The sequence below is a fragment of the Schistocerca nitens genome, chromosome 2 (assembly GCF_023898315.1).
Source record: "Schistocerca nitens isolate TAMUIC-IGC-003100 chromosome 2, iqSchNite1.1, whole genome shotgun sequence".
NCBI classification, from domain to species: domain Eukaryota; kingdom Metazoa; phylum Arthropoda; class Insecta; order Orthoptera; family Acrididae; genus Schistocerca; species Schistocerca nitens.
In genome coordinates, this window is record NC_064615.1 from 573,805,913 (window position 1) to 573,826,728 (window position 20,816).

General features: G+C 43.6%; 2 protein-coding genes across 2 annotated transcripts in view; one reads left to right on the top strand and one right to left on the bottom strand.

Moving 5' to 3' along the window:
- The window catches only part of LOC126236619 (alpha-1,2-mannosyltransferase ALG9), a 155,349-nt gene extending 151,226 nt beyond the window's left edge, over positions 1-4,123 (bottom strand). The window contains exons 1-2 of the mRNA XM_049946059.1: positions 3,915-4,123; positions 3,683-3,839 (exon numbers count right to left, since the gene is read on the bottom strand). Coding sequence (XP_049802016.1) covers positions 3,683-3,839; positions 3,915-4,003 — 246 coding nt within the window. The 5' untranslated portion in view covers positions 4,004-4,123. The remainder of the gene's footprint in view (positions 1-3,682; positions 3,840-3,914) is intronic.
- A 235-nt stretch (positions 4,124-4,358) lies between these two features.
- LOC126234498 (cilia- and flagella-associated protein 300-like) overlaps positions 4,359-20,816 on the top strand; it is a 218,671-nt gene continuing 202,213 nt past the window's right edge. The window contains exons 1-2 of the mRNA XM_049943193.1: positions 4,359-4,447; positions 4,519-4,667. Coding sequence (XP_049799150.1) covers positions 4,359-4,447; positions 4,519-4,667 — 238 coding nt within the window. The remainder of the gene's footprint in view (positions 4,448-4,518; positions 4,668-20,816) is intronic.

A 20,816-nucleotide genomic window follows, 5' to 3' on the forward strand; every position in this document is an offset into this window, starting at 1 on the left:
TGAGCTATTGATTTGTAGTCTGGCACTTATACAAACTATATTTTAATATACTGAAGATGTGGCAAATATATTCTTCAGAATGTTAATGTATTTAAGGATACATGTATCAATGGTAAAGTCTCATTAAACTTCATGATGATAGTGACAAACTCAAAATTGAAAGAGAACTCTTTCAAGGAGATCCCATATCACCAAAAGTAATGTTGGAACTCCTAGAGGAAATTTTTAGATTCCTAAAATGGGGAAACAATGACCAAATGGGGCATACCTGAACCACTATCATTTTGCTCATGACATTGTGCTACTTGCCTACAACGCAGATAAACTTTAGCTACAAGTGGGAAAACTTAAATGAATAAGATTGAAAGTGATCCAAAATTTCTAAAACAATAAGATTGAAACAATGTATAATCGACATACTGAAAAGAAAATAGTACTGGAAAAGTAAGTTTTCGTATTTAGGGTAGTTGAATGGACGGACAGCAATAGAAAGACTAGAACTGAAATTGCCTTTTGTGCTTCTGATAAACCAAGTAAGTTGTAGCTTACAAAACTAAGCTTCTGGTGTACCTCAAAAGAAAAGTTTAATATCAATGTGTATTGCTCATTTTGTTTTATGGCAGTGCAACAGGAGCTTTAAATATGAAATCAGTATTAAAAAGATTAGGGCTTATAAGTGAATAATAGAATGCATATTCGAAATTACTAACATACAAATGAAAACAAGCAAACTGATGAGAGAAATAGACTGGAGTTGAAGTTGTAATTATGACTGTAACTAAATGGGCAGGGCATTTAGCTAAGTAAATGTTTGGCAGATGAACCATAGAAATTCTTTACTGGATTCTGAGAAATAAAAAGAAGATCACGGCGACAACATATTGAAAAATAGGTAGACGAGATTATTAGATATGATGAGAATAATTTGAATGCGTACAGCTGGAGAATATACGGAATGTAAAAGTCTAGTGGTGGCCTTAATCGAATAGTGATGATTAACAGATTATGATGATACTAATGAGGATACTAGGTTGAATCAGTGCCATGTTTCTGAAGACCATTACAACAGATTTTGTTAATGTCTCCTGATTTTCTTGAAAAGGAGAATAATTCCAGCATGGTTCCAGTTCTGCAGGACTGTCTTCCCCTGCAGAATTCTGTAAATAATTTGGGACATTAATTTTGGATTACTTTTCTTCTAGTTTTAATTATTTTTATTGGAACATCATCATCAATTTATCTTTTGTCTTTTTGCACAGCTAAACTGACTTTACACACCTAATCTGGCATTACTTCCAGAATTTCATTACTTCCAAGAATCATGTTCCTCTTATTGCTTGCTTGTAACTTGCACCTACTGTGCAATAATTTTTTTATTGTCATTTATCAGTGAGATTGGTAATACATTTCATCTAGAGGATTGCATACAATGACTCACAATGCCGTATGCAGCGTACATGAGCAGCCCAACTACATTCGATCTCCACATAGTAAAGTTTCTCTTCTTCAGAAAAAGAGGTTTTACATAGTTACAGGCGTGCAAACACTTCCTGTTGGCGATTTAAAAATGTAAGGATGATCAAAAGCAGAAAAGCTGAGGGAGGAGATTAAACCCTATGGTTCCGTAGCACATGGAAATGTTGAGAAGGTGTGGCAGGTGAATGAATGCATAAACAGTACCAAGTGAGGGCAAGAGGGTGGTGTTTGGAAGGGAGCTACAAGGCTATAAAATGGGTGTGGTAATGGTAATGACTTTGAAGGTGAGCGATGCGGTCTTAAAAGAAGAGTCTTGTGAATGATATTTTTCACTTCGGGCTATGATAAAATGCACTCAAAGCCCTGGAAGATAATAAAATAATACAATTCAGATTGTTTCTTCATAGGAATTCAGTAGCAGTGGTGCAGGAAGGAAGAGCTTTGCAAGAGATATGTTTACAAACCACAAAAGAAAAGTTCTCCATGTCTTTATGAATACTGACAAGAGCTCCAGAAAATTTGGTATGTAAATTTGCTAATGAGAATAAAAAGTAAATAATTCATCACCCAGAATGTTTGATTCTTTGCTTTTTACCTGTTTTTATTGCAGAGGAAAAGTTCTGATGGGAATGACTGGAATATTTAGACACAGAACAAGTTATCACCATGTACGCAGACAGATGATGAAATGAGGCTGAAGCAGTTAATATTTATACTGGCTACTCCATTGGTATGTTAAGTCTACAGTACTTGGTCCATATACCAGACAAACTACCTCATATTATCGATTACAGTGTCAGCTACAGTTAAAATGGAACTTGGAAAATGTTGTTATGTATTTTTTTTTAACTAGCAAAAAACTTGTCAAAGGTTGAAATGAAATTAATCCAAAACAAATAATAACATCTTGGGATCAAACCTCAATCCTTTAGATTTGCAGGCAATGCTTACTGACTGAAACGTCATACCACAAAATGAAATGCAGTAACATTCATACTGAAAAACATAGCTTGTCAGTTGAGTTTGTACCCAGCATGATGAATTTCCAGAATGAATCTTCCAGGAAGTTTCTACATGATCAATTATTCATAGTTCATAATGTTTGGGGGGCAATGATCACTATCGTCAAAAGCTATACTATTCTTGCGTACCCATCAAATTTATCACAAATTGCAGTTTCAAAACTTTTATAAAATGGTTGGTATGAGGCTTTCAGGTCTTTAAATATGCTCTAGCAGTTAACTGGCCTGTTGAGCCATCTATTAGAAAATAGGTCCTAGTAGCACTTGATAACAAAAACTATGAATGATTATAATAGTCATCATCACTGCTGTAAGGGTTTATAGTTTTAGTCAACAAATAACGTTATATCCGTAAGTTTTATGCTTTGAACTGAGGTTTGTGTTTGGTCCTGGAGCATCTCTTGCAATAATTATATTCATGTTTTTGTTATGGTGTGGAAGAACTAATTACTTTCAGTGTATAGATAATTACACTGTGAAAAGCACACATCATTTCTCAAGAAATTAAGCTGACAGCTTTGGTTTACTACAATTATGACTATTTTCACATTAATCTTTATTTCTAAAACAATTAAAAAAGAATTACATACCGCATCTTCAGCACTGGACAACAATCAGTCTTCTATTACTAAGCCTTCAAAGTGAGTCTCATGTTGTTTGTCTGAGAGAATGTTTATTAGAATATTTTTCACCTGCTGTTGTTCAATCTAATGTAAGTAAAAGACCATGCAAGATATAGGAAACCAATTAAAAGTGTTTGAAAAAGGCGTTGGAAACATGGAAAGACAGAAGGTGTCAACATTATGACAAACTATACGCCTACGGTTTGCTGCCTGGAAATTATTTACCACACAACGGACCATCCAAAAACTCTGGCTATACTACAGTTTGGGAAACTGTCCATCGTCACGAAAACACAGTAATTAAAGGAAAGAACTGCAAGGAATAAGGAACCGATAAAACTTATTTCACAAATGCAACGAAGTTATTACCAAATCGGTGGACGTAAAGTAATATCAAGGAACTGTCAGTGCAACAGCAACAACTACTACTATTAACTACTACAACTTCGAATGACTTGGCTGCCTGCCTTGTATTACCGGTACCTAAAACGGTAACTCGTGCGTAAACCATGGCTTTGCTGTACGCAAATTCTTAGCATCTTGAAACAGTTTATCACTCACTGGTTCCCAGTAGTTGTATGTTTCGTCGCAGTCAGAAATGTGGCTCCAAATTGCTGCACAAAATCGTGCAGAAAGTAGTGCCTTAAATGCGGTTTCGCCACTTGGATACACAATACCCATATCAGACGGACTTGGCGCAGGATTATATTCTTCTCGCCTAAAACACAAGAGTTCAATTTCACAACTTTCATTCATAACTTTTACAGTGTAAGAATATCGTTTACTCAAAGACCTGGTATTTCCTGAAGATTTTCGTCCACTTATTTTTTTAATATCCTTGCGACTATGGGCATGATTACGCTGGCGTATTGATGGGGACATGGTTGTCTCAGATTAAAGTTCATAAACGTGTCACAGACGTACGTCAACAACACAATACAGCTGTTGTTTACACACAAACCGCTTCCTTCGATCAAGACGGTCAGCTGCGATCGGTGATCTCTGGTGTCAAGGATATTAAAAACTTATCATACTACTCTTAGCGAATTACAAGCATATATAGCGAACAGGATTATTCGTGCTATAACTCATTAAATTACCATACTGAAGGTACAAATGTATACGTTCTCTCATCAGTAGTCACCTACGGCTTTGGCCAGACCAAAACACAAATACCCAACAGAACGAAAGAGCCGGCTAATATTTCGTTGCTAGGCAGCAGATTCTCCTAAGAATCATGGAGGATACTTACACTTTCATATATGTGCCGAACCGAGAGTTCAATACTTTTAAAAAGAAAGACGTAGCCGAACTGTTAATGAAATGGTTGGTAAATGCGAGGTTGGGCATTAATTGTTTTTGATACAAAACATTACATTTCTCTCGTATTTCTGCAGGTCAATGAAAGACAATCTCAGATTTCAGACCTACTGCTTCAATCAGCCATTTCAAACGTATCGGAAAAATGATTTGATAGAAGCATTTCTTAAGGATCAGACTGTGATAGCGTCATTGGATTGCTTCCAACAATATTGGAAACCTCGCGGTAAGTTTATTTGGTTTTTGTTACAAAAAAAGAAAAAAGTCAGAAACAAAAAATCCATCGTGGAAGGAATACTGCATTTACATTCACACGGAACAATGAACATTGCATCTATATTTTGAACCTACATTGTTCATCCTAGAACTTAGTTCTCCACCAGTACCGTATCTTTTATGTTTATTACATCCTCAAGATTTTTTCTAATGAATTACCGGTTTTAGTCAGTTAAGCTTAGCTTCCATTAAAATAACTATGCTTATAGATTAATGACATAAGCAGTGCTTTAATATTTAAAACTACTCTTTTCGACGACGGAAATGCTGTTTAATAGACGCACATAAAAACGCACATCTTTATCGTATTTTTTTAGGACACTAGAATACAAACACGACAATGTTTCAGGTGATAGTGTCACAAACAAGCACAACATTACTACAAAGCTTTATTTATCAGGACTGTAGCAGATAAGCAGCGTAACACATTAGTCGGTTTGTTGACGCAATACATTGTTGCGCGGAGTCGACAAAACGCTCTCGAAGTCAACAAATGTGGCTTCCGGCGTCATGGGGCCAGCGTATTCAGTATGAATACAGTCTCAGTCAGGGTCAACACAACGGAAGTAGAGACTTCCACCAGCAAGAAGTTGCGAGGTTTTCTTCATGGTTTCGGAGAGAGTTTCAGCACTGACGCGGAAATATTATTTTGTAAACTGTGTGAAGTTAGCGTAGAAAACCGTTTTAATGTGCATCGCTGTAATACAACCAAACACAGCAATTATGTGAAGAGAAGTGCTGAAAATGACGGCAGACAAACACTTCATTCGAACAGACCACCAACTTGAGTGAGCTGATGGTGCCTTGCAACATACCACTGCAATCTTAGTTTGCGAGATTTTTGATTTTGAAATTTGGGACTGCTTCGCTGGACACCCAGCGTATGTCTATGTGTACGTGTCTTGCATCGCCTCCTAAACCACTGGCTCAGTTCGATGCACATACCAAGGGAGCCCATGCTCCGGGGCAAGGGGACCACCCCCCCTTCCCCCAATATAAGAGTTACCAGGTGTATTTTTTCAAGAAAATGATTAAAAGTCAGTATTACACAGGTCTTTAACAGTGTCCGAAAATTACCTTTTTTTACAGCTACATGCAAATCACTATACATATTCCAAAATAATAAAAGTACTCCAGATCTAGTTCCCCTGCTTGCACATGGGCACCCTTGACACATACTGCTAGCTATCTGGGAATCAGCACTGGGGCGGGGGGAGGGGAGGATTAGAACCTCATAGCTCCCACAGGAGCAGAGATGTGGCTGAAAAAGGGCTTCCAACTGTTGTTATCTAGACTTCTCTGCATGACTGGAGTTTTGTGTGGGTAGTATCTGCATGCATTGCAATGGCTACACCTGCAGATGGGCACAATTGAGCAGAGGGGGAGCAGGAGATGGGTAGTCAGAGGTGGGAGGATGAGGTGGAGAGAAAGGAGAATGGGAAGATGGACGACAGAGAGGTGGGAGTAGGAGATGAATGTAGAGAGAGGGGGAGGAGGAGATGGGAACAGAGAAAGGGGGAAGGATGAGATGGGCAGGAGGTGAGAAGAGACTGGCACAGACAGATGAGAAGAGGTGGACTGATTGAGAAGGAAGGAGGAACTGGAGATACAGAGAGAGTTTGGAGAAGATGGGCAGAGAGGGAGGGTGGAGAAGGAGATGAATGGATAGAGACTGGAGGAAGAGACAGACAGTGAGTAAGAGGGAGGAGACGGTGGACAGATAGAGGGCAAGGATAGGATTGTCAGAGATTGGGGTTAGAGGAAATTAACTGAGAGAGGGTGAAAGGAAGCTGGCCTGAGATACTGCCCAGGAGGAGATTGGGATATATAGTGAGGAGGATTAGATGGAGAGAGGACTGTTAGAGATAGAGGGTGGAAGAGGTGGACTAAGAGACGGAGGAGGAGATCAGCACAAAGAAAGGTGAGGAAATGGACAGAGAGGGGTGAGGTGAGAAGGTCATTGAGAGGGAGCAGATCAGATGGACGGAGATAGGGGAGATGGGCACAGAGAATTGAGGAAGAGGAATCAGACAGATGGACAGTGGAGATGGAGATGGGAAGAGACAGGGAAAAGAAAGAAAATGATATAGACATCTGGTATATGTATTAAATGAACCATCGATACATATACTGTGGCGACAATACTTCCACAGTGTGAGGAAAGGCGATGTAGTTAGAAATGCTTCAGATGGTTTTCACCAGCGAAGCCCTATCAACGAAAAAAATCAAAATAATAGCTGTAAACAGAGCACCATTTTGTTGATATGTCACTGCAAAGACAGTTCCCATTATTTACTTTACAATTACATACTGGAATAAATAAACTCTCTATAACTCCTGCACAGAGGTGGACAGAGTGACGAACACATAATGGACAGAGCCATGGGAAGAAGCTAGTATATACATAAAAAAGTGGATATATGTATGTGTGTATGTCCAGCATCTCCTCCTAAAACACTAGATCAGTTTCAACCAAATCTGGGCATGTCTGACTGTAGAGAGGGGAGAGTAGGAGATGGTTAGTGAGAGGGGATGGATGAGATGGGTAGAGAAAGGGGGGGAGGAGACAGACAAAGAAATAGGGGAGGAGGAGATGGACAGATGGAGAGGCAGGTATAGGACTTGGACATAGAGGGAGGGGCAGGAGGAGACGCAGAGTCAGAGAGAGGTGGGGAAGGAGGTGCACAGATAACAGTCAGAGGATGAGATGGACAGAGAGAGGGGGCAGGAGAAGATAGACAGACAGAGTGGCAGGATAGATGGTTATGGGGTAGTATGAGAGGGAGAGAGAGACAGACAAGACAAGGAGATGGGCTGGGGGATGGAGAAGGGGAAGTTGGCCTGAGAGACTGGGTAGGAGGTTACTGGCAGAGTGGAGAAAGGGGAATGATTAGAGATGGGGGAGGAAGAGGTGGAGAGAAAGAGGGGGAGGAGAAGATGGAAAGAGAGAGAAGGTAAAGGAATGGACCAAGAGGGATGAGGATGGATAGTCATAGAGAGAGGGAGGATGAAATGGACCAATAGAGGGGATATGGACACAGAGCTGTGGAGATGTGGACATAGATGGAGAGACAGTGGATGGGGAGATGACAGAAGAGGGAGGAGGCAGAGGATATGATGCTGTAAAGACAGTTCAAATTACATCATTTATAATTACAGATTGGACTAAATAAACTCTCCACATCTCCGGCATAGAGAGCCAGGGTGGGAAAGAGTTGGACTGAGTGAGTGTGTTGAGGAGGTGCATCCAATTTAAGTATAGAATGTGTATGTGGGTCATGCTACCAAGAAAAGTCTAATCTATGTCTATAAAGCAGAGTGTAAGTATGTACGTCCAGTCTGTTCTCCCAAACCTCTGACCTATTTCAGCCAAATTTAGCACACAAACAGAAGTTTCGAGAGTATCAGCCCTCTGGTGTTTATAACCTCCTAGCTCCAATGGCAGTGAAGATGTGGCATAAACATGTTTTTTCCAGTGCCATATGTGTAGGCTGCCCTGTATGACAGACACGTTATGTTGGAGTAGTAACCTATTGTTCTATTAGGGTAAGGTTGGGGATGAATACAGGATGGAATGAACAGAGAGGAGAGGAGAATGAGATGGTAGGCAGAGAGATGGCCGGAGGGGGTGGACAGAGAGGGGGGCTGAAAGAGTTGGCCAAAGAGAAGAGGGTAACAGGGGATGGTCAGAAAGCAGGGGCAGGTGGGGAACAGATAGATAGGGAGGATATAGATGGCGAGAGGGGGAAATCAGTAGAGACAGGGGGAAGGAGATAGGAACAGAGAGGCAGGAAGAAGAAGATGAGTAGGAAGAATGTGGAGGAGCAGATGGATATGGGGAGTGGAGCAGGAGAAGATGGAAAGGTGGGGCAAGGGATTGTGGAAAGAGAGAGAGGAAGGAGGGGGAGATGGGCAGATAGAGGGCAGGAAAAGTAGATGGGTAGAGAGATAGGGAGGGAGAGATGGACAGAGAGGGGGGTGAGGATGAGATGAACACAAATGGGGTGAGAAAGTGATAGATGGAGAAAGGAGAGAGGTGTATGGACAGGAAGAGGAGAGACAGGTATGGTCAGAGGAGGATGTGGGCCAAGACAAGGGGGAGAGAAAGAGAGGTGCTCATTATATGTAACAAATGCATATGTAGGCAAAGCTGCAGGTATCAAGCTAGTCTATATCTTTATTTATTTATTTCTCCCCTCTATATGTATAAAGCAGAGTGTATGTCTGGGATCTCCTGCCAAACCCGTGGATCAATTACAACCAAATTTGGAACGGAAACAGTGGGTCTTTTAAGTATCAGCACTGTGGGGTTTATAACCTTCTAGATCCAATAGGAGCAAAGATATGGGCAAGAATGTGTTTGTCCAGCCCCTGCTATATAGGCTGCCCTACACAACAGGTGTGGCAATAGGATCAGCCAACCTACCTTCCTGCTTTGCTGTGCAGGCTACACATTAGTTGCATGCAATGGGTTCCCAGCCCCTATAATATAGGCTATACAGAGAGAGGGGAGGGAGCTGGACAGATGGAAAGTGAGTGATTGGGGTGGAGCAGTAGACAGACAGAGAAGGGATGGAAGAGGAGATGGACAGGGAGAGAGGAGGGAGGTTGAGGTAGACAGAGGGAAGAGGGCAGGAGAGTATGGGTACAGAGAGGGGGCAGAAGGTGTTTTTCAGAGAGGGGTTTAGGAGGACATGGGGCAGAGGGGAATTGGGTATAGATTGGTCAGAGAGGAGGGGGGGCTAAGAGGAGATTGACAGAGGGAGGAGAAAGGCATTGACAGAGAGATGGAGAAGAAAGAGATGGTGAGAGAGAGGGGTTGGAGGAGATGAGAAGAGTGACGGAGGAGGAGATGGAACAAGAATGGGGGAAGGAGGAGATGTGTGCAATATGTGTCAAACTTGCATACAGGTGAAGCCATGGGGAAAGGCTGGTACATCAATCGAAATGTATAAAGTTGAGGATGTGTATGTATGCGTAAGAACACCTGGACTGGAACAGTCCACATTTTACACACAAACTAATTGCCTGGTGAGAACCAACATAAGGTGCTCATAACCTTTTAACTATCTGTGGAGCTACAGCCATGTGTGGTTTTTTAGCCCATGCTGTATATGCTGCCCTTCATGACAAGTGTGTTGTTTGAGAGAATATCAATCTGCTGTGGAGAGCAGCATACACAACAGGGAAAAGAAACGGTTTTCCTACCTCCAACGTGTAGGCTGTCCAGCACAATGGACATGCTGCGTTGGGGTAGTATCGGCCTGCTTTATCAACCTACTTTGCATGGCAGCCTATACCACAAGGGGAAAAAAGGATTTTCAATGTAGACTGTGCTGCACGAGAGGTGTGTTGTGGGAGTACTAGCAGCCTGCTGTATTGGCCTCTGTTGCAGGGGCTGCATGTGCAGATAGGATTGCTTGGGGGAAGATTGAGATGGATAGAAGAGGAGATAGAGAAAGAGGGGGACAGGAGGGGATGGATAGGAAGAGAAGGGGCAGAAGGAGATGGGTAGGGAGAGAGGGGGCAGGAAGGGTTGTAGAGACATAGAGGGAGTGGAGGATCAGATGAACAAAGAGCAAGAGGAGGTGGAGGAGATGGACAGAGAGAGAAGAGGACGAGATAGACAGTGGAAGATGGTGGAGGAGATGGAGAGAAAGAGGAGAGAGGATGAACAGAGAGAATTGGTAGGGTGAGAAGGACAGATAGGGAGGTGAGGAAGTGATGGGCAGGCAGTGGAAAGTGAGGGAGGAAGATATGATCAGAACAGTCAAACAGATGGAGCAAGGGACATTGACAAAGAAAGGGGGAGGGCAGATGGAGAAACAGAGGTTAAAAAGCAGAGGAGATGGATAGATAGAGGTGGGAGGTAGACAGAGATAGATGGGGAAGGAGATGTGTGCAATATAATTGTCGAATGTGTATGCTAGCAAAGCTGCTGGGAAAAGTTTGCTCTGTATCCATACACAGTACAAAAATGAATGTATGTGCTTGCATTTTTATGCGTGCTCCGCTTCTTCTCCTAAACCACTGGACCGATTTCAACTGAACTTCGTACATATTTACCTTACTGTCAGGCAACAAAAGCTGTTGGGGTGAGAAACACCTACCTATCAAAGGGGTGAGGGTATGGATGAAAATGACGTCATAAATACTGGGATGCATGAAGAACTGCTGCATTGTACATGACATTTACGTTTATTACTTCATTGCTACTACATTTGCAGTACATTTTGCAGGTAGTCACCACTTATGTTGCTTAATATTCCTACAAAATTGTGTCATTGTGTAACACATAGTTCAGGAGATATGATGTCATAAACGTTAAGCATAAAGCCTGATGCTGTGTGGTATGGACATAGATGTACAGCTATAAATAAATACCTGGACAATGCCAGGGTTTTCTGCTAGTATGTACAGGGAGTGGCAAAAAGATTTGAAGGTTTTTAAGTACAAATAACACAAATGTTAAGAGTGATAAATATGTTTTATTGGTTATTATAGAATGGTGTTAATGGAAATTAAAGAAAATAACACTGGAACAATGGATTTCATCAGTTTTAAGACTTGAAGATGACGTCCTTCAAATGGTACCCTTCTGTGATGAAGCACTCTTCAGTCTCACACCAAAACTGTCGAACACCTTCCCTAACATTGCAGAGGCAGGTTGGCGATTTCTTGAGTTATGGCCACCTTAAGTTCGCCCAATGTGTGGGGCTTGTTTGTGTATACTCTTGATTTCAAGAAATCCCACAGGAAAAAATCACAAATGCTTAGATCAGGAGAGCATGCTGGCCATGCAATATCTCTGAAACATGAGGTTACTTGGCCACGAAACTTACTTTTCAAAACGTCTATTTCCTCATTGGCTGTGTGGGCAGTTGCTCCATCCTGCTGGAACCACATTCTACAGTGCGCTAAGTGTTTCTCTGAAATTGAGGGATCAGGAAGTTTTGTAACATCAACGGATAATGTGAATTGACCATAACAGTTTGACAGCGTGGCCCAATGACAAGTTTTTGTTACACCACACCACACAGTGACCTTAGGACTATGCAAAGGACGTTCATCCAGTTCTTCAGGATTTGCTGCTGACCAATAACAAAAGTTCTGTTTGTTTACATAACCATCCAGATGAAAATGCACCTCGTCACTCATCATGAAATTTTTTTCAGCTGTAATTAAATCAGTCAGTTGTTCTGAAAATGCTTTTCACTTTGCATTATAATTGGGCTTTAACTGCTGAACAATAGCCATTTTGTATGGATGGAAATGCAGACTGAAGCACAAAATTCGTCTTACCAAGTGGTCAGACATATACAAAGCAGCAGCTTGTTGACGCGTCAGCCGCCAAGGACTGGCTTCCACAGCTTCTCTTATTCTGTGCATATGCTCTGGCATCTGGGCTGACCTTGGACGGCCTGTCAACTTCCGTTTCAAAGCTGAACCAGTAGCTCTGAAGCTACTCACCCACAGCATAATTGTGTTGTGTGTCAGAACTTTTCCTCATGGACCTAAATTAAAATGCCTACAGAATTGCCGCAGCACAGCAATACAGGAATTGTTACTTTTAAAAAATGCCTCGACAACAAATGCGCAACTGCCACTGCTCCATGGCTGCTAAAAATGTCCACATGTAGTGTCTGAAATGTGCCAATACCCCCCCCCCCCCCCCATCACCACCACCACCTACTCACTCAACTGTGTGGCAATGAAAACTGTCAGATCATTTTGCTCCTTCTTGTATATAAAGCTGAGTGTGTGTAGGTATGTATGTGTAGGAACTTATCCCAGGCTCCTGGTCCAAAGTGAGTCAAATTTGAGACACAAACCCTTGCCCCCACAGCACCAACATAGGGGGTATATAATGCTCTAGCTTTCATGTATAGGAGGATACAGACATGCATGTCGTTTAAGCATCTGCCATATAGGCTGCCCTGCATGACAGGTGCATTGTTTGAGAACAATATTGACTTACCTTATCGCTCTGCTATGCAGGGAAGCTCACATGTCAGGGACAAAATACTTGTATTCCCAGCCCCTCATGTGGATGGACAGAGAGATGGAGGAAGGTGGGAATTGTTAGCGAGAGAGTGGGATAAGGAGATAGAAAAAGGGATAGAGCAGGGAAGAGGAGATGGACAGGGTGAGGTGGGAAGAGGAGATTGACAGAAAGAAATAGGAAGGAGGAGAGGGGCAGGGAGAATTGGGGAGAAAGGTATAGACAGAAAGAGAGGGAGGAGGATATGGTCTGAGAGGGTTGCAGGTGAAGGTCATAGGGCAGGGAAGAGAGGAACAGTGAGAGGGTGGGGGGACCAGTAGTACGCAGATAGACAGGAAGGAAGAGATTGATACAGAGTGAGGCTGGAGGAGATGAATAACGAGAACTGGGGAGGAGCGGATAGGGAGAGGGGATAGGGGGACAGGAAAAGAAAGATAGGAGGCGGGGTGGGAAGCAATGGAAAGAGGCATGGAGGCAGAAGGAAATGAACAGGGAGAGGGGTGAGAAAGATGTGGAAAGATACAGGAGAAGTACGAAATGGGCATAGGGAGAAGCAAGGAGGGGGTGGATAGGGAGAGAAGAAGGAGGAAATGAAGAGAAGGAGGGAGAGGAGGGAATGCAGGAGTCAGGGAAGATGTAGGGGGCAGTGGTCAGGAGCAAAAAGAAGAGAAGATGGACAGAGAGAGTGGGAGGACGATATCGACTGAGGGAAGGTGATGAGGATATAGTCAGAGAGAGTGTTGGAGGAGATGGACAAAGGGAGGAAGGAGAAGGAAATGGAGAGACAGTGAGAATGGAGAGGAGGGTATGGACAGACAGAAGTGGGATGATGATGTGTCCAGACAGGGTTGGAAAAGGATGACACAGGGAGCAGTAGGAAGAGAGGGACAGAGGGATGAAGATGTGATGTACAAAGAGGTGGGGAGGAGGTGATATGCACCAAGAAACATAACAATGTGTTGAAAATGTAAAAGAGTGAAGCTGCAGGTAACATTCTGTTTACAGCTGAGAGCATGTATGTAAGTGTAAGAACTCCTTCCAGGCCCCTGACTAAAATGGGCCAAATTTGACACACAAACTCCTTGTCAGACAGGACCAACATAGGTGTGGCAGGTGAGAACACTTTACCATTAATATTTATAGAGATACAGGCATGCATGTTTTTAAGCCTCTGCCTTATTAGTTGCCCTGCACAAAAGGTGCAGTGTGTGGGAATAATGTCAAATTACCTTATTGATAATCTTTGTAGGGCAGCCTAAGTGTCAGAGGCGAGAAAAGGTTTTCCAGCCCAACATATGGGCTGCCCAGCATAACAGTCTTGTGGTGTTGAAGTAGTGTCAGCCTGCTGTGTATGACAGGCTACACATCAAGGGGAAAAAAGGGTTTTCAAGCCCTTTGCATATAGGCTGTGCTGCATGACAGGCCTGTTGTGGGAGTAGTAGCAGTCTGCTGTATCGACCTCTTTTGCAGGGGCAGCATGTGCGGATGGGGAAGGTTGAGATGGATGGAGGAAGAGATGCAGAGAGAGGGGTGGGAGGGGATGAATAGGAAAAGAGGGGCAGGAGAGGATGGCTGGGGAGGCAGGGGGAAATGAAGACAGAGATGAAGGTGGAGGATGAGATGAACAGAGAGAAAGAGGGTGGAGGAAATGGACAGAAAGAGGGGAGGGAACAAGAGATGTGAGTATATCAGGGATCTCCTCTTATACCCACATATCAATTTCAACAAACTTTTTTATACAAACAGCAAACTTAACAAGTATCACCAATGTGCAGTTTCTAACCAACTAGTCTGAATGTGAGCAGAGATACATTAAAAACGTCCATCTCCCCCCCCCCCCCCCCTCTCTCTTTCTCTCTCTCTTGGTCTCTGTCCATATCCTCCTGCCCTCTCTGCTCACACCTTCTCTGCATCTCAACCTGTCCATCTCATCCTGCATACTCTCCCTATCCGTCTCTTCTTGCCCCCTCACCCTATCCATCTCCTCCTCCCCATAAGTAACAGCACTGTGTGATTTATAACGCTCTAGCTCAAACATTTACAGAGATACAGGCATGTGTCTTTTTTCAGCCTCTGCCATATAGGTTGTCATGCACAATGGGTGTGCTGTGTGGCAATGGTATTGGCATGTCTTGTCGAGATGCTTCTCAGGGAAGCCTACACACCAGGTGCAGGAAATAATTTTGTGTCTCCTGACATGTAGGCTGCATGTTGTGTTGGAGTAGTATCAGCATGAATGAGATTTTCACTCTGCAGCGGAGTGTGCACTGATATGAAACTTCCCGGCAGATTAAAACTGTGTGCCCGACCGAGACTCGAACTCGGGAGTTCGAGTCTCGGTCGGGCACACAGTTTTAATCTGCCAGGAAGTTTCAGTATCAGCATGATTTATCAATCTTTTTTGCAGGGTCTACAATTGTGGATGGATATGGCTGGAGAAGGTCAAGATGGATAGAGAAGGGAATGGCCAAAGTGAGGGGCAGGAGGGGATGTGGAGAGAGAGAAAGGAAAGAGGACATAAACAAAGAGACAGAGGTGGAAGGAGGAAGTTGGATAGGGGGAGAGGGAGGAAGAAGTGAGGGACAGAAAGTGACAGAAAAGGAAATGATGGGCAGAGAGATGGGAAGAAGTTTGTGGACACAGAAGTGAGGAGGAAATGTTCAGAGTGGATATGTGGTGAAGATCAGAGGGAGGGAGGGGAGGAACAGAGAGTGTGGTGAAGAAGATGGATAGGGAGAGAAGGACAGCAAGGGAAAGGCAGCTGGAGGATATGAACAGGGAGAAGTAGAGAGTAGGATGGGAATAGGGAGAAATGGTCAGAGAGGTGAGGCAAGAGGAGATGAGCAGAGTGAAAGAGGAGGAGGAATGACATAGAAATTGGGCAGGAGGAGATGAGCAGAGTTTTTGAGGAAGAAATGGGCAGCAAGAGGGGGAGAAGAGGTGGAGAGAGATGGGGGAGAGGAGGAGCTGCCTAGAAAGGAGCCGAGTAGGAGACTGGCAGAGAGGCGAAAGAAGGAAATGGACAGAGGGGCAAGTAGGGTATTGACAGATGTTGGGGTGGATGTGGTCTGAGAGTGGGGGATCAGGAGATGGGCAAGGAGGGGGCAAGGAGGAGGTGGACCAGGAGAGGGGAAGGAGAAGATGTGTGCAATATCTGTGTTGAAGATGTATGCTGGTGAAGCCACAATACATAAAAAGCAGGGGCTATGAACATACACATGTCTGGGATCTCCACCCAAACCCCTGGATTGATATGAGCTAAGTTTGGGACAAAACAGCAAACATCATAAGTATCAGCATTCTAACCCCATAGTCCAGTAGGGGCAGAGACATGGGCAGAAACGAGTTTTTGAGCCTCTCCCATATAGAGTGCTCAGCACAACAGGTATGTAGTGTGAGAATAGCACTGGGTCATCTCATTGGCCTGCTTTTCATGGCAGCCTACACCTGTGGGACAACAAAGGTTTTTACAGACCTCATCATGTAGGCTGTCTTGCATGACAAGCATGTTATGAGAGTAGTATTGACCTGCTTTATTGTCCCCTTTTGCAGGGGGCACATGTGTGTAGGTAAGGTAGTGGGAAGGCTGAGATGGACAGACAACAGATGGACAGAGAGAGAAGGGGGCAGGAGGGGAGGGACATGGAGAGAGAGAGAGAACAGCAGGTGATGGGTAGAGAGAGGAGGCCAGGAGGGGATGGACAGAGCAGGGAGAGGAGAAGATGTACAGAGAAAGGGAGGAGGAGGGGAAGATGTAGGAGGCAGGTGGAAGTTGTAGTGGGGTAGTGTGCCAGTGGAAAATATAGAGAGGGGAGGAGGAGATGAACAGAGGGAAGGAGAGGAGGATATGGATGGAGGTAGGGGAAGGAAGAACCAGTCAGAGAGAGGGAGCAGGACAGATGGAAAAAGAGAGAGGGCAGGAGGGTATGAAGCAATGAGAGAATGGGGAGGAGGAGATAGACAGATAGAGATGGGAAGATGAGGTGGACAGAGAGATGGAAGTAGGATGGGGTGGAAAAAGAGAGGAGGGGGTGAAGGGGAACTGAAAGTTTGTGAAACATATGGTTTGAATGCATATTCAGAGGAAGCTGCAGAGAAAAGGTTAGTATATACGAGGTCATCAGAAACAGTGTGAAAACTAGTAAGGGTATTGCAGATGAGGTTGTTCTGAGAAATAACTGTTAAGAAAAAAATGTGATACTTTGCATCATTTCCAAGATATTTAGCATTGAAGTTAGTCTATCAGGTTGTCACATGCAACTTGCATGCACTAAAATGCAGTAATGCACAGACATCTATGGCTCTGTGAGTTACCACTTGTTCAGATGTTCATTACCAGTTGAAGTGTGCCTTTTTAGGAAGTGATACATTTAACCGTAGTGACCAAAGGCTACATTTGTTTGGTTTGGGGAAACCAAATGCAGGATACATTTGGCGATACTGAGTGCGGCAAGGTGCTTGAATTTGCTTGCAGGATGATGTGGCTAGCAAATGTCAATGTTAAATAACTCAGAAAAAGTCCAATGTATTGAACTTTTTCTTGACAATTATTTCTCAACACAGCCTCCCCTGCAACACACTTAAAAGCTTTCCAAACAATTTGACAACCCTGTATATGAAGCAGATATGTACCTATATAAAACAGTATGTATGTGCGTAGAGGGTAACCAGAACTAAAGTTCCAGTTTCAAAGCGCTTTAAAAAGAGGACCACTGCTTAGAATGAAGTCAGATTTGAGGAGCATGTTGTTAATGTAGGGGGAAATGTCATGGAATAAGAAAGAGGACGAAAATTTGACCAATAGATGATGCTGTAATCATCAGAAGATTCACACCAACAAACATGGAGCACACAGTTGTTCCTCAGTTTGTGTCCAAGATGCCCAACATGACTGTCTGCTTGAAGTACCATGTGCTACTGGTGAAGCTCTTTTACAAGAATGTTGACTGTGTGCAAGCAGCGCTGCAGAAGTTCCGGACACTCAAGGGTATGAAAAGAACCATTGATCCAATGTCTGCTAAGGGTTTGTACAAAATGATTACAAAATTTAGAAAGACAGGTTCTTTTGAAGTATGCTGTGGCAGAGGGAGGAACGCAGTTGATCTGACATCTGTCAAAAATGTGGCCACAGCATTGCAGGAGGGGTTGATCAGTAGTGTGCAAACGTGCAGAGCATGGGGACTTGCCTGAATACTGGACATACCTGTGAGCACAGTGCATAAAATCCTAGAAAATGTCCTGCATTGCTCTCCATACAAAATCATCCATTTTCAAGACTTGCTTCCTGCTGACCTGCAAGCAAAACAAACATTCACTTTGGAATGTCATGCTCTCATGGAAGTGGACAGTCAACAACCATGGAACGTTCTGTGGCCAGACAAAACCCATTTCCATCTCCAATGACATGTCACTATGCAGAATTGCAAATTATGGGCAATGGAAAATCCGCTCACACTTCAACCAGTACCACTTCATTCTGCAAAGGTGACAGTGCAGCGAGTTGATGCCGTGGCTTATCATAGGGCCACATTTTTTCTAGGAGATGAGTCCTGCAGGTCCTGTTACCTCTGCTGTCACTGGTAAATGCTATGAGAGTCTTTTGAGTCATTTGAGCACCAATGTCATTCCACCCCTTGAACAGTGTACATGTGTCAGTAGGACCATTTTCACTCAATATGGCACTCCTCTACTCATTGCACAGCTAGTGGAGTGGCTGCAGCAGAGATACTACAGAAATGCTAAAATTACCAGCTGTCATTCCCATACAGCATGGCTGTCCAGATCATTCAATCTTAAGCCATGTGATTTCTCAAAAAAAAATGGCTCAAATTGCTCTGAGCACTATGGGACAGGAGGGGAGGAGTGGGAAGAGAGGGGGCAGGGAGAAAGTGAAAACAGAGTGGAAGGTGGAGGATGAGATGGACAAAGAGAGAGGGGTGGAGGAGATGGACAGAAAGAGGCGAACGAACAGGAGATGTAAGTATATCAGATGTTAAATCTGAGGTCATCAGTCCCTGAGAACTTAGAACTACTTAAACCTAACTAACCTAAGGACATCACACACATCCATGCCCGAGGCAGGATTCGAACCTTCGACCATAGCGGTCGCGCAGTTCCAGACTGAAGCGCCTAGAACTTCTTGGCCACAGCGGCCAGCTGTGATTTCTCACTGTTGGGTTACTTGAAAGATGCTCTGTCCAGTACTCTGATTGCAAACATAGCTGAACTGAAAGCAAGCATTCTGAACATGACCTCTGAGACACTCCGTCTGTTGTGGAATATACTGTTTGTCAATTTCAACTTGTGGCAGAAAATGGTGGACAGCATACTGCACATGTCTTGTGCCAGTCTCAAGATATTTAGAAACAGATGTAATTTTGGTTTTTATACAATTTTTGACCTCAGGACAATTAAAAACTGATTCTTCCCATCTGATGTGGGGCGACCTTACCATGGTGTTTGGGCCTACCCAGCTAATTGAGCCACAAATGTTAATTGCCAAACTTATGCTGTCATACATGTTGCACAGTACAGATGGTGTAATGTGCAATTCAAACTACAGCCACCATATTGCAATTCATATGTCATTTGTAACCAACCTCATGTATCTTAAAAGGTTTACAGCATCATCTGTTGATAAAATTTTGGTTAAATTTTTTTGTTCCAAAACTTTTCCCCTGAGTCAATAATATGCTGTTCAAATTCAATGTCATTCTGTGGAGTGGTTCTCTTTCTACAGCATTTGAAACTGGAGCTTTAATTATGTGCAACCTGTATAAAACAATTTTCCAGCCCCAACTTGGGGGCTGCCCAACATAAAAGGCTTGCTGTGTTGGAGTAGTGTCAGCCTGCTATGCATCGCAGGCTACACATCAAGGGAAAATAGCATTTCCAAGCCCTTGTCATATAGGCTGTGCTGCACGAGAGACCTGTTGTGGAAGTAGTACCAGCCTGTTTTATCGACCTCTTTTGCAGGGGCTACATGTGTGGATGGGCATGGCTGGGGAAGTTTCAGATGGATAGAAGAGGAGATGGAGAGAGAGGGGCTGGGACGGGATGGATAGGAAAAGGGGTGACAGGAGGGGAGGAGTGGGAAGAGAGGGGGCAGGGAGAAAGTGAAGACAGAGTGGAAGGTGGAGGATGAGATGGACAAAGAGAGAGGGGTGGAGGAGATGGACAGAAAGAGGCGAACGAACAGGAGATGTAAGTATATCTGGAACCTCCTCTCAAACCCCTATTGATTTTGATCAAATTTGCCACACAAACAGCAAACTTTACAAGTATCACAATTAGGGAGTTTATAACCCTCTAGCTCCAATAGGAATAGAGATATGGCAGAAACATCCATATCCTTCCCCTCTCTCTCTCTCTCTCTGTCCATCTCCTCCTATCCCCTCTGCTCACACCTACTCCTGCCCACCTCAACCCATTCATCTCAGCCTGATAACTCCCGTAGCCATCACCTCCTGACCCCTCTCCTGATCCATCACCTTTCCCTCTCTATCTGTCCCTCCCTACTTCCCCCTCTCCCTATCAATCTCCTCCCCCATCTATCAGTCCCCCTGTCTCCATCTCTCCATCATCTCATCCTATCCCCATCTCATAGTCGCCCCCTCCTGTCCCCCTCGCTCCCTCCCTCTGCTCATCCCCTCTTCTCTTCATATCAACCTATCTCCAGCCATCTCCATCTGCAGGTGTTACCCCTGCAAAACAGGTCAACAAAGCAGACAGATACTACTTTCACAACATGCCTGTCGTGCTGGGCAATCAATATGTCAGGGGTGTCAAACCTGTTTCTTACCTATGATATGTAGGCTGCCCTGCAAAGTAGATCAATAAGCTGGACAAATACTATTCACACACAGAATTCACATCATGTAGGGTAGCCTATATGGCAGGGGCTGTAGTAACAAGTGTTTGCACGTATTTCTTCTGTTTTTCAAGCTAGGATGTTAAAAACCCACAGTGCTGATACTCATGAAGTTTGATGCTTGTTTGCCATATTTGGTTGAAATCGATCCAGGATTTGGGAGGAGATCTAGGACATACATACATATTTATAGTGTATATTTATAGCTGCCCATACAGCAAGAGTTG